The sequence below is a fragment of the Phoenix dactylifera genome, unplaced genomic scaffold (assembly GCF_009389715.1).
Source record: "Phoenix dactylifera cultivar Barhee BC4 unplaced genomic scaffold, palm_55x_up_171113_PBpolish2nd_filt_p 000007F, whole genome shotgun sequence".
Classification (NCBI taxonomy): Eukaryota; Viridiplantae; Streptophyta; class Magnoliopsida; order Arecales; family Arecaceae; genus Phoenix; species Phoenix dactylifera.
Genome location: NW_024067666.1, coordinates 3,164,727 through 3,192,240, shown reverse-complemented (window position 1 = coordinate 3,192,240; position 27,514 = coordinate 3,164,727). Strand labels below are relative to the sequence as shown.

The window sequence follows — 27,514 nt, the reverse complement described above, 5'->3', positions numbered from 1 at the left end:
CTATTCTTGTGTCATGGTGATGCAGCCTGCCATTATTTCCTTCTCACTCATTTATGGGAAGCAGCTCCCTTCCCTTTCAATGCTTATTCTCCGGCTTCTTAGGTTGATTTACCTCTGATCACTATGAGATCTTTTTTTTTTTTTTTTTTTTTGACATTGGAAATCTGGTCACTTTCGAATCTTTCAGCTCGCAGTAAAATATAGAAGAGGTACCAATCGGACATCATATGGTTGAAAACTGAAATCCAGAATATAAGCTGATAGGAACAGAAAAACCACCAGATCTTTCTAATAAAAATGGTTAGCCTGCATTGTAATGTTATTGCTATGGTACCAATTCAATGTTTCAGTGAGTTTTTTTTATTTTTTTCCTCTAATTTGAGGGATACAGCAGCATAATCCGAGAAAAAGTATGCCGTCGGCCACACAAAATTAACATATCACCTCAACCAGCAATTTGTTACATTTAATGGTTAAGAATTAAATATCATCCAAGGGCTTCATTATCCCCTTCTAGCACAGCCTTCTTTACAGGAACTGGAACATGGTGGACAACCAGCTGCGCTTTATTCTTAGAAGTTGATGTCTTACTCAATGAAAAAAAAGATTAGAAATCGATATTTCAGAGTTTTGAGCATTTAAATAAGACTGAAAAATTCCGGCAAAACCAAGGGGATGATCACTACTCTGCTCAATTGTTTCATGTAAATTAAAAGAAGCCGATACAAGCCTAAAAATCTTTAAATTCATAATCACAACCTCTGAGTTACTTTGAACACCTTAAAGTTACAACTTTCGGCTGAGGTCTCTATCTTCGGGTCGATGATACATGTTGAACAGGAATAACCTACTTGCATCATAGCTCACATATATAGCATACGCTTCGTCGATTGAGACAACTGCATCCCTTATTTCTGCTGGTAGGAAGCATGCTTCAAATTTGCGATGTAAAAATGAGGAATTGGAATGAGAACAAAATCCATCCAGATGGAAAACCTGCATGACCAATTATTTGCTGTAAGACTGCTCCGGAACTGCTTTAATATCCAGCATATCAAAGAGACATGTTACCAGATTTCATACCTAATCACATGAAAAGGAAATAGAAAAATGAAAACTAAGCTGCATCTATCACTACATTCGAGGTCAACAGAAAGTTACAGGGGGTTTTTCAAATTGCTCGATTTTTGGAAAGGAAAACTTGGTCCATGATTGGATGTGCACAGAGGAAGCAAAATAGTCCTCTACTGCTTCTTAAGCATACTGATATCTTAAAAACACTAAGAGTTCCAGCTGAAAGTTCAACTTCAAGCAAAACATACAAGCTTTGAGGCCTTCAGAGGAATCAACGGTCCTCTGGCTCACCATTTTACCTCATGAAATCCCATGCTCCATTTCCAACATTCAAGGTTCTATAAACCTCCCTGCAATTTATTTTTCACTTAATATGACAAAATGGCCAGATTCAATCCTCAATCAACATGCAAAACCTCCCTCAATACATAGCTGCAAACATACTCAGGCCAGATTGGCTCCTCATTCAAAAGATGAAATATCCCTCAGCATTTAGCTGCAAACATACTTCAGTCCACGTTTCTAAATATGCATATATAGCTCTTTCACATTTGAGAGCTGAACTCCTCCAACCAATGCCACAGAAAAACTCAAAATAAACGGTATATTTATCTATTGTAAAATAACTCAACGTAACTGCCATTTGTTAAGATTCCCGCATTCCTTTTATTACATGATCAAAGTCAAAAGGACAATGAAGATGGCAGCAACCACAAAATTCTAAAGCAAGAAAAGGAGGCTTCATTGTGCTTGACAAAGACCAAAACAGAATAAACTTTCTCCCAGCAGTGTGAAGCGGGCTTAATAATTCCTTCAAATTCCTTCCTATCAAAGGCTACATTACCATTGTACCTAAAACTAGTGAGTCACGCTTCCTTCAAATTCCTTCCTAATAATTCTCAATCTCCTTTTTCACCCTTCAAAACTAGTGAGTCATGCTTCCTATTAGGGCATCCTCAGATCTAAGTTGCACGTTCCCATACCAAAGAATTCATCATAAATTAATGCATAAAATGACTGTTCCACACTAAACATAGACCAAAAGTAAGAAAATACTACCATCACAAATATAAGAAGAAACTACCACCACAAGGACTTCAGTACATAATTTAAACCCAGATTTTTATGACGTATAATTCTTAGGATCCTTAAAATTTGGCAACACAAACAGTTCGCACTTGAGCATCATGCTTACATCAACTTGATATACTGACATCTCCTTTCTAGCAATTATGCAAGTAATGGCCCTTCAATCCCAAATAGTTTTAAGTTCTAAATAATATTAACCTAAACTACATGGGCACTTGTAATAAGTTCCAAGTCCTTAATTTTTAATGTAAATAACACTAAGTTAGTTTACAACAGTAAGGTTGAATAGTACATTTTGGTTGTGTATATCTTGTATTAGTGCTGTCCTGAAGTGCCTAATTTTGAATTTTTAGCAATTAAGCCATCATGTTTTGAAATCCTTCTATCCTTGAGATTTGTGACACGTATCTAGGTAATCTACCAGTTGTTTCCCTAGTCCTATCGTTACAAAGGTAATCAGTGAAAAACTAGTCAGAGAGTTTCCCAACCCCTTATCAAATTTCATTTCCATATCCTTCCATATGCTGTGATTTTCAAATATATAAGCCATCAAAAGCTGTATTGAAATGTATTTGCTATCATCCCTAAATCAAGATTTGCCTTCTATGGCCAATGAAGCCCGCTCCATTCTCTCTTGCTACAATGCTTTAAGAAAGTCATGTCAGGAAATTCATCTTCTGTAGAAAGGACGTTCACAGAAATGACATTTCATTTCTAGCATTGGCAGATCCACAGTATGTATGAGTTCTGTCAAATTTCAAGACGACTCTCCAAACTGTTCTAAAATTGGCTATGCTTATTTTCTATCCTCTTCTCAATTTCATACTAAACAAGGATGAGATTCCACATTTGTATTTTTTTTTCCCATTACATGGACTTCCGTGCATCCAAAGTCAATGATATTTTCCTTCAAACAACATCACCCCACTGTGGAAAACTATCATGCAGATTTCAGTTCTATCCCTCACAGACCACAGATAAAAAAGAGATAATATAAGAATATTGACCAGAAGAACTTGCTTCATGGATATTCTCCTCCATATACAAATGACTTCCCTAAGTCAACTCCAACATGACATAGTTTGGACCAGAAAGAATACGGCCATTAATATGAGACTGAAGAAGGAGGCTATTTCTGATCTCCCAGAGAACAACTAAAATGCTCTTGCTGAACTTCAACTGCAGGCTTAAACTGCCTTAAAGCATCAAGAAGCATCCCCTCTTACAAATGAGATTGCTTCAGAAATACTTAACGTTAAATCACAGAAATGAAATATAAGAAGACCAAATTGCCTGTCCTGGTCTATCATGAAGTTTTGTCCCCTTCATATCAAATATGGAATAATTCTCCAGCCAAAGCAAAAGTAAAAGAAGATAAAGTAGACCTACTTGCTAAGCAAGGATTAGCATAAACATTAAAACAGCCAAATATTATCAATCTTTAGTTTCATCTAACTGATAAAGGCTTCAATTAATGGCAATCACATCCTATCTAAAAGTGAATTATTTCCAATTATAAAATCAGAAAGATGTCAAAGAATGTATAGGAACTTCAATAGCTTAGTTCAGCTTATAAAAGCCTTATCTTGTAGTTGGAACAAATTATTGGCCTTTTTTTCTAAAATGTTATTTTTTACCACTGAAATGAACAAAAAAATTGGGGAAGAATTATAAACCCTTCCCCTCCTCATTCTTCTACTTCTTCTCCTTCTTCCTCTTCTCTGATGTAACCTCCAAATTAGGGATTACACAGATTTATCAGAAAGGAAAATTGGTTCAGATCAGATTTTGGATCTGAATTTCTGTGCACCTAGCAGGTTTCTTCAGCAGTTGGCACAAAACTATTTGAGATCTGATCTCAGAATATTTGTAGATAACTGCTAGAACAACAATATAAAAGTGGAATAAATAGCAAAGGTATGAGGAGATTTGAGTAGTAGAGAGGGATATAGAGAAGAAGTGGAGGATGAAAGAGAAGCCAGTGGCCTGTCTTATTCTAGCCAGTGGTCTGTCTTATTCTCAAATACTTTTCATGTACATACTTTTGCCCCCAAAATCAGCTGACTAGCTCCCTTGATATTCTGTTTTAATCAACCAGCCTTCCTTCTTCCAGTAGGAATCTGAACAAGAAATAAATAAAAATGGAAACAATGACTAAGTGCACCCCCACAAATTCTGGCCAGATCCCTCCCCTTGAGCACTCGTAAAACGTAAAAGAATCAGTCAAAGCCTGTTAATTATAATGGACTTGTCGTCTACAATTTTATAATAATATCCCCAAACTTGACTCTATCTAGGACTGTTTATAAGAAATAAATGGATAGGTATTGAGTGCCTAATTACAGTGCAAATTGATGCAGAAAATAACTTCTAAAGCAGTCCTAAAAATACCAAATCCTCATGCAATCAGAAAATACTATAACAAAATAAGCTGATGGTCTTGAAAGAACCCAAACAAGACTATTTAAAATGATTTGTTGACCAGCAAGACTGGCCAGATGGGTATACTCTGCTGTTCTTTGGCTGCACCAATTCGCTTCTGCTGCATGTGGGCTTGTCCTCAAGCTTAAATAGGTGGTTGAATTGGTTCCCATTCAGGATACAGTCCCAACAATCCATCACCTTCGCCCAGCACCGTCCTTCATGCAAGTCCTAAACTCCTTTGCTTTATTAGCATTGCTTCAGGCTTCTTTAGAAGCATGATCAGTTGTTTGTTGTTCTCTATGAAGGACTAAGCATTGTTCTAAGCGTCATGTTGGACCTTCCTATTATACAACCAGGGACGGCCTAGCAAAATATGGCTATAGACATTGGAACAACATCACATAGAACCTCATCATTATAATCATGCCGCAATGAAAATCTTACCATACATTGATGCTTCACAACAACTCGCTCATGTTTGTTCAGCCATGCTAGCTGATATGGATGCTCTTTTAGATTTGTTTTCAAATTCAACATCTCCGCAAATTCAGAAGAGACTACATTTACTATGCTGCCACTACCAATGATAAGATCATCCAATTTTCCTTGGCCAGTAACAACTGTTTTGAATATGCTGGTCCTCCTCCAGTCTGATATTGTCTGCTGCTTCTGTTGCAGATCATCTTTTGAACAAGCCGATCTTCAATAGGGAGATTTCTAGACCACTGATTTTCATCTTTGTGGTCTTCATTTTTGTCATTGATCTTTGTAAGAATTGGATTTTCTTGATCAAAATCACATAATTGAATCTCACCTGAAACATTAGGAATTACTGATCTACATCTTTTACTTTGGTTTTTCTGTTGCCCCTTCCCTTTGATAAGATCTACATTATATGCAATTCCCTCTATGCAGTCATCTAGCTTTTTCTCAAGTTGATTGAACCTAGAATCATGATCTTATAGCTTCCAAACGATTGTAATTTTTCAACAAGGTATAACATGCAGGACAAAAACATCCACTAGGTGCCACCTTGTACAAACTTTTAAAGGAAAAATAGATTGCACAGGATAGGATACCTAATCTTTGAGCGAATTGACCACTTCCACACAGGACTAGTTTGTAGTTCGAGGTCTGTCCCCCTTGTCGATTTTGCGGATGGTGATGAACTACCCGATCCCTGGAAGGCCATCTACCTCAAGAGGTACTACGCGTAGGCCAACCTTTGTTTGGATTCACATTTTGGCCTGTAGAAGGAGCTCGAAGTTGGAATTCAATAGTCTACAAGCCCGCCCCTGAGATACTTACTATACCAACGGAGCAAAGCCCTTTCCATACGCTATCGATTGGTATAGCTCAGAATGGTTCTGGATCGATTCAACCGGAACTTCAAAACGATTACTGGCCGATGATGAGATTGAGACAGTTGTCATACCTAGCACTAGGTATATCTTCTAGAGATTAAAATATCCTCCTATTAATAGAATGTCAAGTCAGTTGTTGGGTGGGGGAAAGATATGGGATGATTAATGATAGAATTTTATGGATTTATATTTCAAAAACTAATGGGGAGATGGATTCATGATAATAAATTAAGGGAAGTACCAACGCAAATTCATAACCCTTTTGACACGTATTAGGTTTTGGTGCTGGATACGTAGGAAAAGCAGTAAACTGTAATTACATAAACAAGGAACTTTCTTCATGGTCATCCTGCAACCCTATGTATCAGCTTAAAGAGAAGGACCAAAAGATTTTAGAACAACAAGAATAAAAGTTAAAGAAATAGAATTCATAAAGTTGAGATGATTAACATCTATAGAAGATATGATACATAAAAGTTATGTAGCTAATTTCATAGACACCATTACCAGATGAAGTTTAAGTCATATCTGTATATTGTGAGATTTTTGCAAGCAGTTCAGAACCTCTTGAGCATGGGATGACACCAGTTAAGTTGGTCAAAATGATTCATAGCAAATCAAAACCAATGATCCCCAACCAATGATTCATAGCAAATCAAAACCAATGATCTATACTAATTTTCCTGGCATGAGATGACACAGTTATTCATATCAACATCAAGACCAGCATTTTGACACATACAAGACAAAAATTCGTGGCCTTATAAGTCGCATATCCCCCAACTTCTTCAACCATGCTATTAAAAAGTCACCATCTAATCCTCAATACACAAAATCTACCAAAATTTAGTAATGTCAATTATTTGACAAGTACATAAACTCTAAAAAACTTCATAAAATTTTCCAAAGTGGGAACTTTTTAAAATTCAGCATATAACAATGCAATATCATAGAGTAGCAATATTACTCAGATAAACTTCACGATTCCATCAACTAGATATCACTCAATCCATTATCATAACATCAATACAGAGAATAATTTTATCTATTTATTATCGCCATTGTTTTCCAAAAAAGATAGAAAAATCCGCCCACGAATTATCACAAATCGCAATTAAAAATAAAAAATTTCCCATTTTTACGAACGGAATCACTAAACCCTACAAAACCCTACATAGAAAGTTTATACCTTTCGGTCAGATAACCTCATCCGCTCCCGATCTCCATCACGCTCTTGACCTTTGGAGCGTAGAGAGAGTACACCACCACCTGCCTCATCGCCACCTCAAGCTGGTTCCTCCCGTCAGCGAAGGCCGAAGCAATCGAGGAAGGATCTGAGAGCCCCCGGTTCTCTCGGAATCCATCGATCGTTCTCCTCTTGGCGTACTCTCTCACGTTGTAGTCGGTGAACTTGGCAGCCGTTCGGAGGAGGGAGCGGAACAAGGAGAGCACCTCGGCTCTCGAAGGAGCCGATGCCGCGCTTGCCATTACAGAGCGCGAGCGAGAGAAAGGAAGGGTGGGGTGGAGATTGGAACTCGATAAATCCAGCCTTCGCCGGGAAATTTCCAGACCTTTCATAGAAGGGCGCGGCCCGTCTCGCAGCCTGCTGCGCTCGCGGATGCCACTTTTGCTTGACACGTTGCCCTCCTCGTGATCCGACGGCAGGAAATGCCTCTTTTCTCGATGCGGCAGGCTGTGCGGGGCGTCCAAAATGAATGCAGCCACAAATGCCTGCGACTCACATTGGGTGCGAAAACTGCGATCGCTGGGAACACAATTGTATTAGGCTAGGAATACACCTTGGCCCAGATTAAGGATTAGGTCTGACCTTGAACATGGTGTTACCTGACCTATAAATTAATAAATAATTTATATTTCTATTTTTAATTTAATATTTATGTTTGATATAAGTTGCTTGTATAATTTATATACCTTTTTCCTTAGCCATGTTAAATATATAGAAGTATGTAATTATAGATGATGAATAATTGAGGTCCCAATCGAGTAAATATTAATCAAACACAAAATTCAAATATTTTCTATTTGTTAAATTTCTTATTTAGAAGATACCAAGGTATTTTTACAGCAAAAGAACAATATATATATATATATAAATGAAGACATTTATGTTGATATTCAAGCTATAATATTTTGTGTACTTTTGGATTATTTCTATGTATGAGCCATGTTAATGTTTTTGCCTCTTGAGCAGCTTGATGTTTCTTGAGATAATCTTGAAGTTGAACAGGTCTGCATGCTGAACAAATTTGTTCTTTTGAAACATTCATGAAACATTTACCTATGGCTTATATGAAAAAGAATAAAATACTATATTACTAACCATGCTTAATGTTTCTACTTGATTTAATGTATGTCTGAGTATTGACTATTTGAGTTTCCTCATGGATGGAAATGCCAAACCTTTTAATAAGTCAGAGAATCTAGCATTTCACATATAGGAGGTAAAGTGAAATTGTGATGAGTATATGAAGAAACCTCTGAGTTCCTTCTTACTTGCAGTTGGTTGTTACTTGACTGAGTTCCTTCACACTCCACAGTATACTGCCATGCTTTTCTCATTTCCAATAGCTGTAGCTATGTTTACTTGACTGAGTAATGGAAGGGATGCTATTGTTTTGAAAGCTAAAGAAGGCATTAAAAGTGGCTCCAATCTCCTTTTAAGCTGTGAAAGAATGGCTCTATGTGATCAAAGTGGCTATCCATTGTCATCTGCTGAGCTTCCACTGATGGATTGAGAAGCTTTATACTATGCAATCTTATGAATGACCAACTAAAACAGTAGCCTCTCCAGATGTTACTAGTTATTTTTCCCTCAATGTGTATGGCAGAGCTTTGCCTCTACTTTCCACCTATCCTTGGTTCCTTCTTTCCATCACCATCCCTGCATAGGCTAGCTAAAGGCAGAAGCAATGATATCAACTGCTAAAACCATGAAGGAAAAAATAACTGCAACCTAGCATTGGGTTCTCATCAAGAAGAAATATCCTGACAATATATCCAACTGAAGTGTGGACATCTGATCTTGTAGCCTCTGTGTGAGGTGCTAGTCAATGAAGCAGACAGGAAAGGGTCCCTCCACCAGACCAACCAGTGGTATTGAAGTACATCTTTTCAATCAGTTGGATGCTTTGGTACTGAGCCACATTGCCTGGTTCAGGATAGCAAGGACATGACCGGACCTTGTCCCTAAACTATTAATGCTGTATACAATGTTCTCCATAACTTTTTTGCATCAAGGCTCAGATTTCACTCAGGATTTACCCATGGTAAGTGTCCACTGCAGTGGGCTTACTCCAAGGTCACCTCTAACCTTAAATCTGTCATCAATTATAAGCCTGCTAACTAGGTGCATTGGTGCTCTCTCTTAAAAAAAAGAAAAGAAAGAAAAAAAGGAAAAAAAGGTTGCTCTGGTAAGTATTTAATTGATAAGGTCTTCAATGATGAGATTAGAATTAAGATGAATGCTTAAATGAAAATAACAAGGGAAACTTGAAATGGCTTGTATCTAAATATAAATGATCTAAAATACAGCACATTTCATGAAATTCTGACAAAAAGGCAAATGCCATTATGCTAGTATTTGAGAGTAATATTGGTCATGGTTACTGATACATAATTTTTGCTCACCTCTTTTCTCTACCTAAGCTATATCTTCAATCATATCCATATTAGTTTTAGAAGTTGAATAGAATTCTAGTAACCGCCAACATATCAATCTCTCTTAGATTCTTAGGCGGCAACGAAACGCAGCAGATCTGGCGTAACAAAAGATTAGGGTCCCAGCTTGGATAGAACCACTTCAGCATGCAAAAGAACATAAACCAAGCAGAAAGCCTTTCCAGGGGACTAATGAAACACCCAAGAGGATCAAATAAATAAAACAAATATTCACCACCAGCAACATTTGGAGCCCCTTAATTAAGGAGTGCAAGGCATGTGCCCAACCCATACTTGTGGCCAGATCTTGTTTTAACAATGCATGGTCAGCAGAAAAAAAGGAAAAAGTTCAGACAGAGCATGTGCATCCATTAATCCTGCACACCATTCAACCAATCCTAGACCAAACATGGTTTTCTTGTTCAGTAGGTGTGAAGACCCGTGCGGGCATGTGTTTGGTCCCACATCAGTTATTTGCTGGGCAGATCTTGAGTACTTATACAGAATCAAGGAACCCAAATAATATCTTTTGGCTAGCCATTTTGGATGAGGTCCTGGGTTGTTACAAATAGTATCAAAGTCGACCCAGCCCATAGTCTATGTGGACTAGGAGACACTGCAGCACGAATCCATTGGAGCTGACCACGGGCCGATCGTGGTGTTTGTGATTCGATTTGAATAGATTTGAACCCTTAGCCTAACGAGGATGTTTGAGCTTAAACGGGAGGAGTATGTGAGGATCTATATGGGCGTGTGTTTAGTCTCATATCGGTTATTTGCTAGGTAGATCTTGAGTACTTATACAGAATTAAAGAACCCAAAGAATACCTTTCGACTAGATATTTTGGGTGAGGTTTTGAGTTGTTACAGTAGGCATGAGTGGCACTTAATAAGCAACCATTAAGTAAAGGACCTACGGAAGAAAATGTGTAGCTACTCTGCAAATGTAAAAATCAGGCTGAGTTCTTGTTTATGCATGGAGTATGTACAAATTTTAAATGCAGAAGCCTGCATGGAGTCTTTCTTGCATTCCCTGTCCATGGCATGCATAATTGCATGAGTCCTGCCCTCCGAAAAAAGAAAGCGAAGTTCTATGAGTCTATACCTTATAGAGTCTTGCATGATGTTTTTTTTTTATAATCCTCTTTCTACCATTGTCGTCGGTTGATTAATCATTCTTTATAATCCTTAGCTAATTACATAGACTTTTTATGCCAAACCCACTTCATTCAGAATATTTATTTTAACTCTTCTCATAAGCTTTAATTTTTCTTCCATTTTTATTGAATGATCTATCATGGTCATCTTTTCTTTCTTTCTTCCTTCCATTTTTTTTTTTCAAACTAGGATAGATTATTCTACATGATCTTTTCTTGATTAGAGTTTTCACAAGGAACCACCTGATGCGATCGAATTGGTTGAAAATAGAGCAAAAGTATTTTTTGGGAATCTGATGTAATACATGGTGCGACAAAAATTGCTTCAGATGGTTAAAAGAATATCGTATACTATGTAGAAGCATCTTTGACAAAAGAGGTTCAAATTACTCATGTTTTTTTTTTACAATTTGTATTTGATGAAGGACCGTCTAACAAAAAATCTAGACGCACTTCTAAAAATATATAAATTAGAAAATTTTACTTTATTTGAAAATAAGAGAATTTTATTGTTATATGGACTTTAGTACCAGAATTTCATGGAGTGTAAAATTAGAATTTTATGTCGACTTCAATATTTTGTCTTTATACAAACTTTTATTAGAGTTTTGGATTGTCTATATAAATTTATTGCTATATTAATTAAGAATATAGTTTGCATTGTTGAGATTTAACGCTAGTATTGCCTTACGACTCAACCTCAGCCCATCGGTCACTAAATTATAGAAACCCTTGCATAAAATTTAGAATCACATCAAGCAATGGCTGTATTTTGTCCTCAACCACTGCAGCTCAACCAAATCTCAATTATAGGAGGTTGACATTGCAACATTTGGACAGCTCTTAAAGCTAGAAATGCATACAAACTTCCATTTTGCAATGTATCAGCAATAGCTGGACTCTAACCCAATCTAGCTGCCCACAGCCAAAGAGAAAAGGGTCCCCAAACTACACTCCCATTTGATCTTTAAGCCAAACTTAAACAATTGCATCAAAATCCTATCCCTCTCTATATCTTCCAAATGGGTAGGACCCCTATAAGCTTGGCCATCCCTTATTCCTTCTCTGGGATCGTCTTGCTTGTCCCTAGAATTATCCTCAGGTCAAACCTTCAATTCCCTTCAATTAATTATACTCCGCATCACCTTCCCTAATTTTAGGCCCTTGCCCCGCGCCCCCCCACTCCGTTTCTCCTTCCTCTCTCTTTCTCTCTATCGCTCTCCTCTCCTTATACGCGGTTTTGAGTCTTTTGACTTCTGCAAGAAAACACAGAAGAAAAATCCATGAAATCTTGCAATTATGTGTCATCCAATTTCCTTTTGACTCATTCCTTCTTTCTTTCCTAAGCAAGATCTCGGGACAAGAAAAGGAACAAAAAATCCACCCGAAGAAAACCAAAACCAATCGTTCTTTAATTTTTTTTTTTGCCCTTTCTCCCGAAAAATTCCTATATTTCTTATTATAGAATCCAATGCCGGATCCGGCGACGCCGGAAAAATCCAATCTTGGCTCCCTCCGGCGGTCGTTCTCCCCCTCCTCCCCTCGATCCCAAGGCCGCCCGCCCCGGCGATTTTCTTGCATGGGCAGCGGTTAGAACCGCCGGCGACGTCGCGGCGACGACGACGACGACGGGCGGCGAAGAAGCGCGGAGGCGGCGGAGGGCGTGGCGGCGTCGGCTGCTACGATGCAGATACGGTTCTCGCCGAGCATGAGAAGCATCACGATATCGAGCAGCAATGGGTTCCTCGACTTGATGAAGGTCAAGGTCGCAGCTCGCCACATCTCCTACCGGACCCTCTTCCACACCATCCTCATCCTCGCCTTCCTCCTCCCCTTCGTCTTCATCCTCACAGCCGTCGTCACGCTCGAGGGCGTCAACAAGTGCTCCTCCTTCAGTAAGCTCTTCGAGTTCTTCTTTAGTTGGTCGCCCGAGGCCTCGCCATGATTTAATATATATTCGGCTTTGAATTATTGAGGTTTTATACTTCATATATTCATGCATCTCAGTCTTTGAATTGGCAGATGATTTGTTCCTTTTGTGGTAGAATTTTGGTTGATTTTTGAATCTGAACTGCTACTTGGTTGCCAAGTTATTATTTTTTTGTGTTATTGAGTCCTTGGCTCTCGATCTGGGTCTTGGTAATTTTCTAGTCTTAGTTGTCCTGGCTTCTTATACATGGTATTGGGTTAATTTGGTTTCACAATGTATCTTGGTTGGGTTTAGATTGCTGCGATGAGCTTAAATTTGTGTATTTTGTTTGATTGATCTGGAATCTGAATAGCCTGGTTTAGTTTGACCTGCGATTTATTGATGTTTTTTCATTCTTGGTGCTTGAAGCAGTCTCAATACTCTATTTTATTTTATTTTATTTTATTATGGTGCTTGCATTTGCTGTGTCGAGATGCTTTTGGAATTGGGGTGAATAAAAATCCTGCTAGCATATCGGGTTTTGGGATTGTGGTGTTTTTTCTGATGTTGTTTGTTGTGTATCCCACTTCCCTTCCCATCTGTATTAATTGAGCTGGTCTCTTGGCTTCATCTTTTTTGGTCCTCTTTTGGAACTATTGCAATAGTGTTACTCATGAACTTTTAAGGTTGATTTGATGCTTTTCTTGTTTCCAGTAGACACTGAGCTGTCTGCCATTTGATATGGATTTTACGTTGATGTTTAGCTGTCTGGTATGGATATATATCCTACACTTCTCCTATTCCCTTGCGATGTGAAATTGCTTTTCCTATTTGGATACTTATCTCCCACTATTATCTCTTCTTTTCATTAGTATTTAAGTATTATCCTTTTATTCCAGCTTCACTATTAGTCCAATTTATTTGGATGGTTTCTTTCGTTGTCACTTTCCCAGCAACATTAGGTTGTCATGTTTCACTTATGTGTTTTTCCATATACAGAATGTTTCATCTAATATTTGTTTAAGTCAAACTTTGCTGCATTTTAGGGCATTGAACTTTGATTAGGCAGCCAATTTTTAGCTAGTTGTTTGAGCCTGACATTCTAATTATTGGATATTCATATCGTGTACCAACCGTATTTACCATATTTCAGAAAATGCTGAATCAGTCTTCTGCACAAAGAATAGTCTCAACAAGGTTTATAGAAAGGCGATTGGTTCTTCCATCTGTAATATCTTAGTTAAGCATATTTATGCATGTGTGTATATGTATATGTGTGTGTATGTAAATGTATATGCGTATTCCAATTCAAATAGTCTGTAGAGAAACTCTCTTTCAACTGGCATTAAGGACCTCCTTTCTATTTTGCTTTAGTGGGATGGAAATAAAATCTACCTTCAGAATGGTTCAGGTGTTCATGCACAATCATCTTTAAGACTGTTTATTCTGTTTATATGAATAGATCTGCTTGCCTACTTGTTTTGGCAAACCATGAGGCTTGCTTTTGTGTAATATATACTAGCTGGGTGAGTCATATCCATTTCTTTTTAATACATTCATTTTTTCTCCTCCAGATTGTTTGGGAAGACGGTTAGGTCCAAGGTTTCTTGTTAGGGGCGGTGGTGATTCAGTGGTAATTATCTGTTTTTAAGTGTTTAGGTTTGTGATAAACGGAAGGTTGTGTCCTGGTAAAATTTGCTATCTTATTTTGGATCACTTGACTATACTTGTGCAGAGGCTTATGAGAGATTTATACAAGATTCTTGATCAAGTAAATTCTGAGGAGATTCCAGTTGGCTTGAAGTTGCCAGAATCTTTCAGTGAGTTTCTTTCTGAAATGAAGAATAACCAGTATGATGCCAAGTCATTTGCTATAAGGTTGAAAGCGACGGTATGCAATTGATTGTATTTGTTTATGTTTTTTATTGGTGCATTGTGTTCTAAAACTACTAGGAATGAACACTTCTACATAAGTTATTTTGTTATCTGTACAAACATTGTACTATCTCCTTGGCATCTCAGATTCTCCATTTTGCTGCAACCGCAAGTTGAAAATATTTGGTAGAAAAAATTGTTGCTCTGTTTACTACTATGTGGAGCAACTTTAGCAGAAATTGTTCCATTTTTTTTCAAAATCTTGGCATTTGTTTTATTTTTACTTTTTTAAAGGATGGCAGGAGGGTGATCCTACTTTAGCATATGTTACTCCTCCATTTATGGGGCCATTAGTTGATCTAAGCAGCCCAAGTTTGGCCTGAAATGACCTGAAATCAAGCTCAGTTTGAGTTAAATTGAGCCAAGCCTAAACCTATTTCATGGGCTTGAAATTAATTTCAAGCGTAGCCAAAAACAAAATCGACTCAATCATGCCTAAGTCTTGAAATATGAATAGTTTGTTGTAATATATATTTCATTCATTCGTTCTTGCATACATACATACGTACATACATACGTACATACATACATATGTATGTAAGTATGTATGTAGTGGTGGTGGTAGAATCTTCTAAGAGATTACCGGGCAAGCTTGCTTATGTTTACAAGAAATCTTGTGTGCTAGTAATCTCTTTATAATCAAGTCCCTAAAAAATTTATAAGATATATGTCAAGAACTACTATAGCAAAGTATTGATAATAGTTACCATGGTTCGCTGAACCATCTCGAACCGGACGGTTTGGGGTATATTGAACCGAACCGGTCCTTAACTAAGACGGTTCACCACATCTTTCCCTGGCCGACCGACACCAACATGGACCACTCCCAAGTAAGCCCTCCTCTCCCTCCCTCCCTCCCTCCCTCTCCTCTCCCTCCCTCCCTCCCTCCCTCTCCCCTCTCTCACTCTCTCTCTCTCTATCTCCCCCGCCCTCCGTCTCTCTCTTCCTCCTCCTTCTCCCTCTTTCTTGTGCAGTCTCCTCGACACCATCGTCTCCGTTCCATACCGGTCCCTGCCGTCTTTGTTTTAAAATAGGAGAGAAAGGGAATGAAGCAAAGGATCGCAATCGTGGTCCTCTATTTCCCACTTTTTGTTTTAATTTTTGAATTTTGAATTGAAATCAGCAAACCATATGCTTACTTTCCTTTAAAGAATGCAACAATTAGTTTGCTGACTTCAGTTCAAAATTTGAAAATAATAAAAAAAAGAGTCCGAAATGCTCCAAAACGGCATGGTATAGATCTATATCATACTGTACTGCCCGCCGACCGGTACGAGTCCTGGTACCGGTCTAGTTAATAGTTACTATAGCAACTGATATGACAATACTGTAGCAGCATAAAACCAAAGCTAGTAACTATTCATTGAAAGTGACTTATTTCATATTTAGCTTGATATATTGCTAGTCTAAAATTGTTAAGCTTCTATTTAAGTATGTACATTATGTACATACATATGTATATTTTAGTGTGTAGCCCTTTTATTTGCGGCCCTAATAATTAGGTCTGGAATCTGGATCATATCGCTCCATTTTGTATGTGATATTAGTTAATAAAACTCTTACGTTTGATTATTATGTATTTGGTGTATCCTATTATGCTCAATTTATTTTAGTGAATCTTCTAAGAACCATTGTTTTTTCTGATTCATGCAGATGGAAACTATGGATAAGGAGGTAAAAAGATCAAGGCTGGCAGAACAGTTGCACAAACATTTTGCAGCAACTGCTATTCCGAAAGGCCTTCATTGTCTCTCCTTGCGCTTGACTGATGAGTATTCATCCAATGCTCATGCCCGGAAACAATTACCACCTCCTGAGTTGCTACCTTTGCTCTCAGATAACTCTTACTACCATTTCATTGTAGCTACTGATAACATTCTTGCAGCCTCTGTTGTGGTCACCTCAGCTGTGAGATCTTCTTTAAAACCTGAAAAGGTAGTCTTCCATGTCATCACTGACAAGAAGACTTATCCAGGTATGCATTCATGGTTTGCTTTGAATCCTGTGTCCCCTGCCATTGTTGAGGTGAAAGGTGTTCACCAATTTGATTGGTTGACAAAAGAGAATGTACCAGTTCTTGAGGCTATAGAAAATCACCAAGGTGTCAGAAATCACTATCATGGAAATCACATGATGGCTAGCAATGCAAGTGAAAACCCAAGGTTTTTTGCTTCAAAGCTGCAGGCCAGGAGTCCAAAGTACATTTCCCTGCTCAATCATCTCCGCATATACCTGCCTGAGGTAAATGGGTCAACATACATTGCTAGTCTCTTTTTGCTGTGATGCCGACCAGATTCAAGTTTGGATAACAATTTGAAATTTTAAGTTCAAAAGATGCTGAAGAAATGCATTTAATATAAATTATAATCAAATTGTAATGAATAGAGATGCTTAGACCAGATACATTTTTAATCTGAATGGTAAATAGAAGAAAGAATTGGAATAAGCTAAAAATAAGTGTGGGGAGAACCGGTTGAGAAAAGAAAGAGGAAGATTATTATGGGAAATGGTAAACAGATACAGAATATGGGTTCATATCTTTCATTCAATAAGTCATTTTCTATTTAGGTTAACATCACAAAAATTTTACTCAGGAAGCAAAATTTAGAAAATTTGTTTGTCTAACTCACCATGCAATCTGGCTGGATTAATAAATTTTGTGGATTTAAAATTGAAGAATCCGAAATATTGTATAATATCTGAGTTGTGTCTCTAAATCACACATTTATTTTGCTTAGAAGACTTTGTTTCTTAAACTTTGAGTCATTGAAATGTCACATGGTGATAACAAGAGCTTTGTCATATGTGCAAACAGCTTTTCCCAAACCTCAATAAGGTGGTATTTCTGGATGATGATGTCGTTATTCAGCGTGATTTATCGCCATTGTGGGAGATTGATCTTGCTGGAATGGTAAATGGGGCTGTAGAAACTTGCAAAGGTGAAGATAGATGGGTGATGTCTAAGCGCTTCAAGACATATTTTAATTTCTCCCATCCTCTCGTAGCCAATAATTTGGACCCTCATGAGTGTGCATGGGCATATGGGATGAATATATTTGACTTAAATGCATGGAGGAAGACAAACATAAGAGACACATACCATTACTGGGTGAAAGAGGTAATGTCTCAATTCGTTTGCCATCTCCTTAGTTCTTTCTATCTGCACTTCCAAAAATTCAATTTAGAAAATGTTGCATTCTCTTCTTGTTTCCCCTCCTGAATTTGGCCTCATAATGAGATTATGTACTCTCATGTTCCAGTAAACTAAGCATAACTAATGGAAATTTAACTAATATGAAAATTTTGGTTAACTCCAGTACATGCATTAAGTGTTTTTTTTGGTTAAATATTCTCTTCTACAAGCTATATCAAAAATTTAAACAAACTCTGATGGAATTAAATGGAGGTAAGACTTGTTTGAAAAAGGTAGCTAGATGAGCTTATACATGTTTTGTATAAATTAGTAATTTACTTTCTGCATTTATTTTGTGTTCTTTCTACATATACAGCACTAACTATTTTCTTAAAAAACAAAACTTTATTAATCTCATTATTAAGAAGAAAGTCTTCTTTCATCTATAGTTTAAGTACCCCTAAGAAATTTGATTATTTTGTGAAAGCACCCTCCAGTTAAATTTTGTTGGAAACATGGAGAATATTTTGGATTATCCTTTTTTCAAACTTTCACAAGTCAAAGACCGTATATTTCCGTAACCCTTTTACTCCTAAGTCCCAAGTATAGACATGCGCTAACCCTCCTCCCTGGATCCATGATGTGTTGTTAAATAGCTATCCGAATACTAGCATTCGGCTTGGTATTTTGATTTTAATTGCTCTCTGAAATGATGCCTCCGCCAGTCGTTATCTACAAAATGATTTTCCTCAGTACTTCACAGCAGGAATCAATGCTACAATGGTGACAGTAATGTCAATTGGCCTTGGATCCACCTATTGTCTGGCCCATGTTCTTTTGCTACCCTTTTCAAATAATGGCATTACCTTAATCTTCCCACCCAGCCCATTGGACACACCAGGATCAATATCACCTCAAACTTTCACAAAACATTTCTTTGGTGAAAACCCTTTCGCAGATAATCTGAAGCTTCTTATTTGATCAGTAATAATTGTGGGTTCCATGTCAATTGGGGGATGGTTGAGGATATGCTAGTATTTAATTTCAGTTGTGGAGAAGTGTAATGATAGGAAAACTGAACCATGAGTCCTCTGTTTCTGTATCCTTGTTTGATTAAAGTCAATTAAAGTCAACTACCTTGTGTTTTTACACATGTTTAGATAACTTTTGGAGTATATCTATAGCTAGTCAGAAGGTAAGGTTTTCAATTTGAATTGTGATCAGGGATTCAGTGTGAAACAGATGGATGTTGCTCTTGTGTAGGGTGCAGTTCATTCTTATTGTTTATTTAAGATTGTAGCACCTATTCTATCAAGGTGCAGGATGTAAATCTTGGTTGGCAGTTAGACAAGGACATGTATCATACAAATATATAAATTATGTCAATGTGCATCCATATACATATAGCAGCAAGCTATTTTTCTTTTTCACTAAACTTTTCCATGCAAATCCATGTCAAAAATTTAGTTGTAAAGTACTACTCTCCTTGTGAGCTTAAGATTTTTTCTAACTCATTCTCACAATTTCATCCAGGCAATTGCAGCCTTCCTCTTCTCGTCCATGACTTTTTAACATTAACCTGAGCCCCCTTCTTACTCATATTTTTGTTGAATATACCACAACATTTAATTCTCCATAACTTTATCTTTAGTGCTACAGCACATGCATTTCTTTTAATGCAATCATTTCTAAACTTCTTGATGAGCTTATCCACCTCTTATTCTCATCTGCATGATGCTTGTGTCTTTGCCCTGTCTATTGCTCAATATTCTAATCCAAACTAAATGTTATTGTCATAAAAAGTTCTCTTGATGTCTTAAGTACAAGATTTTATGACACCCCAAAAGTTCTCCTCCATGTTATCCACTGTGCCTTGGTTTTAAATAATTGTATGTTTGCCTCTCTCTTTTCTTCTGTGATTGGGGTAATCTTTGACCAATTACAACAAATGTCTGTTCTTTTAACTAAACATCCTTAATTGTTTCAATTTCAAACATCATTATCCTTGCCTGTGTATAATACTATTGAAGAGTAGTGCAACCCCACACCACTCCATTCCCTGCTCAAAGCACCAATCCTCTATAGCAATCAGGGATTGGTGTGCTGTCGAGGGGGTACTTGTGTGTCAGTCAGGGCCTTGTGTAACGGTCAATCAGCAACTTCCACCTAGAATTAGTGCTTTGAGCGGCAAATGGAGTGTAGTGAAACTTTTTTCTTTGTTGAATAATATATCTATATCATCTCAGTTTGCAGTCTCTGTCATTTATTTGTTTTAGTTTCAGTTGGTGGAACTCCTATTTTCCTTTATTATAAAATCCTAATTTACTACTTTATGATGCACATCAAACATGTGTTTACCTATATTTCCAATTATGTTGATCCACAAAAACTATAGTTCTTCTTGCTATAGACATGGGTTGTATTCATTCTTAAAGGTGTGCAGTGTTTAGATAAAACCCTGGGGCAATCCTCTATTTCATCCAATGAAGCCAAATTATATTGGCTGTTTTGTCCATTTTTGTATGCTATAATATGATGAAAGCTTAAGAGCAACCCCTTGGTCACCATGATTGAAAATTTGTCTTGCCCATATATTCCTATATTTTCTCACTCTAAAGCTGTCAAGAAGCCCTTTTGATAGACATTTTTTATGTCCACAAAGTTAAAGCGTAAGGTAGTGTTTCTTTTGGTGCCTCCTATGACGTGCTTTCTTTCACACATCGTTAAGTATAGGCATTAGACAAGTATCCTCTCTCAAAAGCATGTCAATTATCTGAAGGCCTATTTGTATGGACATAACTCCCAAAAGTAGTAGAACTGAAGTTCGGGGAATTTGTTACTACTTACTAGTATTTATTCAAATGCAATTTGATGCAAACAAGTTGTAGTTCCAATGGACTCTGAGTTTGCTTGAACGTAGTGAAAGTGAAATCTTCTTGACTATGGTCAGGTAGAGTCTTATTGAGTCAGGTTTGGTTTGCTTGGTTTGATCCCAATTTGACTGAGTTGGGTTAAGTTGGGTAAGACTTGATGAAGTTTGGAGCAAGCCAGATCTAATCCAATAAGGTTAGGTTTCATGATCAAGTTGGATGAGGTATGTTGGTCAAGTCTAGATAATTGGGACTTCCTGTGTTACATGGACATTTGCATCTAGCTCCAAGAATTCATGTTAAACACATATCTGAAATAAATACATGTTGTGACACTTGAATACTTATCAAATTCTTTGGTTATATCTTTAAAAGTTTGGTAAAGAGTTAGACTCTCAACAGTGAGTTTGATCTACCATAATGGTGTTAGGGGCAAGTTTTATTCTTTTTAGAAATTAACCAAGAATGTAGGTATTAAAGTAAGTATACAGAATGTTATTTGTCTTATATCCTTAACCTAATTGCGGAGCTTGGGTGACCTTAACAAATAAAATCTCTATATGTCCCTTCTTTTTCTTCTTCTTACATCAGATGCTCGGATACATGTCTTAATCCGATCCTTTTGTCAGTGTCCACTATCCATTTCACCACCACAAACCCCTTATTTTTATTTTCTCCCAGTCATTAAAGCTTGAAGTCTGCTACCCCTAAGCCAAAAATAAGATGGTAATTAGAGGGATTTGGAAAGTCCAAGTTGCCACCTTGGTCCCTATCTATATCTATACTACCTATAAAAGTGTCAATAATTTCTGTCTAGAAGCGATCTGGACCCATAAGTCTAGCAGAACAAATCCTATCCATCTAAAGTTTCATAAAAGAATTCAAAAAACCCTCATGTCTACCAATCTGATATTCGGGAAATTTTCCTGATCATATAAAAGCTCTAAAATCGCCATAGATCTGTATTATGGATCTCAAAAGGTTTTTGATGATATAAAGATTGTTATATCCTGCATAAATCTGTACTCCAGAAGCAATAAATCTCATTAAGTTTCTCAATCATATAAAGACTTTAAAATATCCATGTATATCGCTGCATCAGATAGCTGATTAGTAGTGGACGATCTCCTCATGGCTGCTGCATCAGTCAAACGCTAAACTCTTCTCAATCATCTGCTTTTCTCCCGATTTGGTCATCATGATCATGATTTCTTCACAGTTTTAGTCTTTTAGATATATTTCTCTTCTGCTTGTTTTCTAAAGCTGTGCTGTTTTCCTTTTTTTTGGATTAAGTCTGATGGCTATTTTGTCTTGGTGGGATGTGGGAGACTGAAGGGAGGTGATGATCTTTTCTCCGCATGTTCAGTTATGATTATGCTGTCATTTTATTTTTTTTCTTTTATCTTTTGAAGAGAAACCAACTCAGAGATTCTGATCCTTGCCCTCTATCATCCAGCACAGATTAATGTTAGGATTTTTCGAAGACTTTCTCTCTTTTTCTTAACCTTTTAATTAAAGTTCTAGAATGGTTGTTAATAGTTTTTGGGCGTTTGATAGAAGGAAGAATGCATGAGGAAAATGATAATCCTTTCACCATATGATGGGTGCTGGATATAATGTTTTTCATTGCATTCTCTTTGGAAAAGTCAAACCAGGACTTTCATCCTCTCAATCAAGTAACCAGTTATTAGAAAGCCCAATACCAATACTATCACATGCATGGTTTTTTCTCTTGCAAGCAACAAAACTTTGCTCCATCTAGATTGGAGTCCATCTTCAGACAAATCTGACCTCTTTTGTCTTTCTTATTCTGATCCCATGGTTATCCCCAAAAATTTTCATTAGAACCATGAAAGAGCACTTCAATCACCACCTTTAACTCCAACATGATCAGCATGGATCTAGGCCACCACCTTTTACTTAGCCATATCCTAGACTTGCATCATTGATATCTTGATAAGGTACAATGATAATGGATCACGACAAAAATTTAACCTTATTCTCTAAGAATAGCTTCTAGTAAGATTCACCGTCTCAATACCGAACCTTGTACTGGTGCTACACTGCACTATGTCGGTACGGTATTGGGTCTTTTGTATCGAGTGTCGATACGCCTCCCGTACTAAGTATCGGTTCCGAACCAGTACAGTACGGTACACTCCGTACTATCTGGTTCGGGCCAATACAGCGAACCATGCTTCCAAGTATAATTTTATTGAGATTGGTCATGGTGACAATGCGCATGAGATGGTATAATCTACTACTAATATTTAGATAAATATTGTGCAAAGTATCTATTTTAAAAAGCTTGCTAATAAAATTTAGCATTTTTAGTAGACAAATGTCTTGACTTTTGAACTTTGAATGACATGACTTCTTTCAACTTTGGATGGTCTGACTTCATATGATTTTATTATTAATGAACTTGGTATGACTTCATATGATTTTATGAGTTTATTAATGAACTTGGTTTAGTTTGCAAGTTCATGCGAATTTGTGAATACTCCAAGGCTACATGGTTCTGATGTAATGGACATGTTTCACAAATATCCTTTGATGTAACCCACAACCATATTGTGTTATGTACCTGTTGAAGTTGGTAGAACTAGTAAACAAACTGTGTTCTTGGTTAATTTAGATATGATAGTTCCAATTCAAGTTAACATTTGTTAGAACATTTAAAGGAAATAGCTTGACGCAATAGAATCCTTATACATTGCTAGATATGTACTCTTCAAAAAATAGAAAGAAAAGTGGAAAAGCAGCCATATGAGAAATCATAAATGGTCTATAATGCAAACTTAAGTCAAGTCAAATTACAAATTTAATTGGATTTAGGTTTACAGAACATCCCATATTCTATTTTGGAGGTCTACGAGCATCAAGTTTACTCAAGTTACATTAGATTTAATATTAATATACTTAATCTAAAACTGATACTGACTCTTAGAGATCCATTTGAAATATTTTAAATTTAATCATGACTAAATCATGTTAAATGGTAAAAAAAGTATTGTATAAGTCTGAAGTTAAAGCTATATTTTATACATCTGACATGGTACATTAAAATTAAAAAAATAATATATATATATATATATATATATATTTTCAATACGTGCATTTGCATGTAAAATTTTCCTAGCCACTTAAAAAAAGGGAAAAGTTTTTGGTTGAAAGTTGCAACTTCAGGGTTAAGTCTAGTACTTGCTTACCTTGGAACAAATGAACCTAAGATTCTAGTCTCCATGGTTGACTATTTCAGAATGATTTTCATTATTTTCTTTTATCTTTGATTCATCAATGCTCACCGATAGCTTGGCCATTTGCTTATATTGCATGGTAATTGGTATGATTTTTGCACTCTTTTTTTTTCAAAAAAATGGTTCCATATGACTTATCTTTTAGTCTCTTGACATTTTTCATATTTCATCCTTACCGAATTAACAACTTACTCAAATCAACTTGTTTTCTTCGTAATTTTGCAAATAGGTATATCATCTTATCCTGGCCCTTAATATATACATTTTAAACTGCCTTAACTATAATTATCTGAATTCTAGCTGCACGTTTGCATACTCCATAATTATTGCTCTTCTTATTATTATTCCTTTAGTATATTTCAACAAAAATGGTCCTTTTCTATAATTTCATTATAAACCATATTGTATGTTTCCTTTCGCTTTCTTTTGAGCTTAACCATTGATAACCATTTACATTATGTATATATAATTTGATTTATAAATAATATTTCAAACTGAAATAAGACACAACATATTCTATAGAAGTTCTAATTTTAATATGTTTCACCATAATATCATTTTTTCTCAATATTCATGCGTGTAATTTTTATTGATATATATTGTTTTCTTGCTTTAGCTAGTTTCCGTAATTCGGTGGTTCAGAAGTCACCCCATCATATACTCCTTGTGAGAATAATTCTACATATAATGCTAGAATATTGATAAGAGTTCAACATTATCTTAGTTGGAATTTCAATGATATTTTCTTCTGCAAACAAGAATTAAGCATTACAAATGTCCTGTTTGCATCCCCAATTATGGTTCCTCCTATGCTGTTCTACGAACTATCATTTCCAAATACTGCTGATGATATTTCATTGACTTGCACCATCTTTCGCTCAAGGGTATTATCCTCCCAAAGATAATGTGCTAGTTATCCTTTCCCTCTCTTAAATATGCTGCAAAATTCCCTATGAACTTTTCTGGCCTTCTTTTAAATTTATCTTAGTAAATGCTGCCTTTTCTGCTGATTTAAGCCATAAGGGCTATAGATGTTGAAATGGGATCTTAATAACCATAATCTTCTACCACATGCAGCACACCTGCTTTGGAATCTTTTCCTGCTTGTGCTTCCTGACACTTTTGACCCTCTGTTGTACTGATGAAAAAACCGTTGCTTCCTTTATACTATCTAGATCAATCTTAGATCATTTCCTGAATTATTTCATTGTTAGTCAAATCGATGCTTTCTCCCCTAAATTGGAAATACCAAATTCACATAATAAGAAGAAAACAAGTTAGATAAAATACTGTTTTTTTTTTAAGTAATATTAGATGCTTGAACTGTTTATACTATTCCAAGTAAAGGCTTCCTGGGCACTTCTGCTAAGTTTCTACATGCAACTTCCATCCTGCAACCTTACCTGCTTTCGAAACTGCTCCCAATTCCGTTACTAAGATACGATATAGATTGTATTTAAAAGTTGAGTTGTTTTGTTTATTCCTTTAATATATCATCCTTCACCAAAGTCATGTTACCTCACTCATTCAGGACCTCTATGGTCATTTTTTTCTTAATTTCTCTTTATGTTTGCTTCTTTGTAGAAGATATCACTGTATATTTGTAGGTCTCAAGTCAAAGCTATAAATTATTTGGGAAATCTGCAACTTAAATACAGCCTATTATTTCCAAGGCATGAATTTTGCAGAAATGACCGATTTTATTTTTGTCTCTGAAGATTTGACAACTTTTTTTGTTCTGTCTTTTCTTAGATATGGACCTAGTTTTGAAATTTTCAGACCCCTTTGCCCTGGACACCATGGGTCACTTCAGCCTGTGATTGTATGCCAACACTCAGACAAATATATGCATTCATATAGGAATACATGCATTCCCTTTTAACCTAATGCTTTGGATATAAAAAGCATGCACATTTACATCCACTTAGACATATTGCTGGAGTGTATCCACTGGAGCTAGGGGCAAAGCACCCGAAGATTTAAAGAGTGGACCATTTTTGCAAAAAAAAAAAAAGGAAAAGAAAACACACACACACATGCACACACTGGAATGCACGCACAGATCTGACACTGGAATAGAAATAAGATGAGCTATTTTTGGAAAGCCCCATTCAAAATATTTCATTAGTATGACGGATTACCTTGGAATGATGATAATGCACACGGACACCACACACATACGTACATATATCTGCATATTTTTGTGTTTTTATTGTAATATTTCTGGATTTAACCCGTCTCATTCTCGGATTGCAGAATCTGAAGTCAAATCTGACATTGTGGAAGCTTGGAACATTGCCACCGGCGCTCATAGCATTCAGAGGCAACATACATCCTATCGACCCATCTTGGCACATGCTAGGCTTGGGTTATCAGGAAAAGACTGACCTTGACAGTGTCAGCAAGGCTGCTGTGATCCATTATAATGGGCAGTGTAAGCCATGGTTGGAGATTGGCTATAAGCATCTCCAATCATTCTGGACAAAGCATGTAAACTACTCCAATGACTTCATCAGGAACTGTCATATCTTGGAGCCCCAATAAAAGACCAGAAGGCAAGACAGGATGAAGTAGAGATGAGGGTAGTAGGAGAGACGTAGTTATGGTCAATCTTTTGCATCTAAAATCTGGATCTTCATTAAGAATGTTGAGAAATCAATCCCTTGAGCGATGCTGTCAAGCTCAGGAGTCGTCCCTCCCAGCTGTTTCCCTTTATTAGTAATGGCTGCATTGCTGGTGGCAATGGAGGTTCAGTTCATTTTGTTACATAGTGATCAGTTTTCATCATATTGTAAGGTATTTCTTTGATGGCTACTATGAGATGTGACACCATTTTTTTGGCACGGATGATGCTCTCTGCATTGCTATGGGTGGAGCAGCAGACTGCATGATCTCGCATACAGAAGCATGGATTGGATTACCCATCTTTTTTCTCTCTTCAAGATCTGATAATTTATTTTAGATCACCAGTCTTTTTTGGTCCTGTAATCATCTTTTGATTGTAGCGGTTATGGAGATTATTGTGAAAGAAACCCCATATAAATCTGGGGATTGTAGGATATTTCTTACCATTCATAACTCATAAGAAATGTGCAGATAATTCTTTTGCTTAGCCTGTCTCTCTCTGGCCGTGGGCATCATTTGTTTCATTGCTTTCACAAGCCAAGAGGCAATGCTGTCACAAGGTTTCTTTAGTCTTCTGTAGGTATTCCTCTTCATAGAGGATGGTGGCCGTTAAAGGATAGTACAGGAACAACCTCGGTTAAGGAAAGTTGAAGTCAAAGGGTGCAAGTCAGACTTTGCTGCACTGCAGCCACCGAGCTGGGTTCACCGGGTTATCTTCTTGTTTCTGAGAGGATCTTGCTCTAGATACAGAATAAGAATATTATGCTGCCCATAGTGGCAACTGGAAATCACAATAAAATATTCCTAAATGCAAAATGCACTAGTTATATAAATTTTCATGTGTATATTCTTTTGAATGTTTGATGCATGCTATGGATTATTCATATGACAATAAGTGCAAATAATTCATGATTCATTATGAACATTTTAATGTTTTCAGCTCTGCCCTTTCGACATATTTCCAGCATCATGATATATACATTTTTGTCTTTTGGT

The 27,514-nt window shown here is 36.7% G+C and overlaps 2 protein-coding genes and 2 non-coding genes across 4 annotated transcripts; 3 read left to right on the top strand and 1 right to left on the bottom strand.

The window, feature by feature from the left end:
* Positions 1–656: 656 nt before the first annotated feature.
* On the bottom strand, positions 657–7,510 carry LOC103704455 (LYR motif-containing protein 4B). Its single transcript, XM_008787733.4, has 2 exons — positions 7,141–7,510; positions 657–996 (listed from the first exon to the last, which is right to left on the bottom strand). The coding sequence occupies exon 1, from the start codon at positions 7,437–7,439 to the stop codon at positions 7,158–7,160; it is 282 nt and encodes a 93-aa protein (XP_008785955.1). The 5' UTR covers positions 7,440–7,510; the 3' UTR covers positions 657–996; positions 7,141–7,157.
* A 4,179-nt stretch (positions 7,511–11,689) lies between these two features.
* LOC103704454 (probable galacturonosyltransferase 13) lies at positions 11,690–27,005 on the top strand. The gene is made up of 6 exons (XM_008787732.4): positions 11,690–12,681; positions 14,270–14,328; positions 14,431–14,586; positions 16,284–16,871; positions 17,446–17,748; positions 26,150–27,005. Exons 1-6 carry the CDS (start codon positions 12,471–12,473, stop codon positions 26,435–26,437), a joined length of 1,605 nt encoding a protein of 534 aa, XP_008785954.2. The 5' UTR covers positions 11,690–12,470; the 3' UTR covers positions 26,438–27,005.
* On the top strand, positions 21,967–22,073 carry LOC113462554. Its single transcript, XR_003385121.2, has one exon. It is a non-coding gene; the product is annotated as a small nucleolar RNA Z103 (small nucleolar RNA).
* LOC113462555 lies at positions 22,205–22,301 on the top strand. The gene has a single exon (XR_003385122.1). It is a non-coding gene; the product is annotated as a small nucleolar RNA Z103 (small nucleolar RNA).
* Positions 27,006–27,514: the final 509 nt, after the last annotated feature.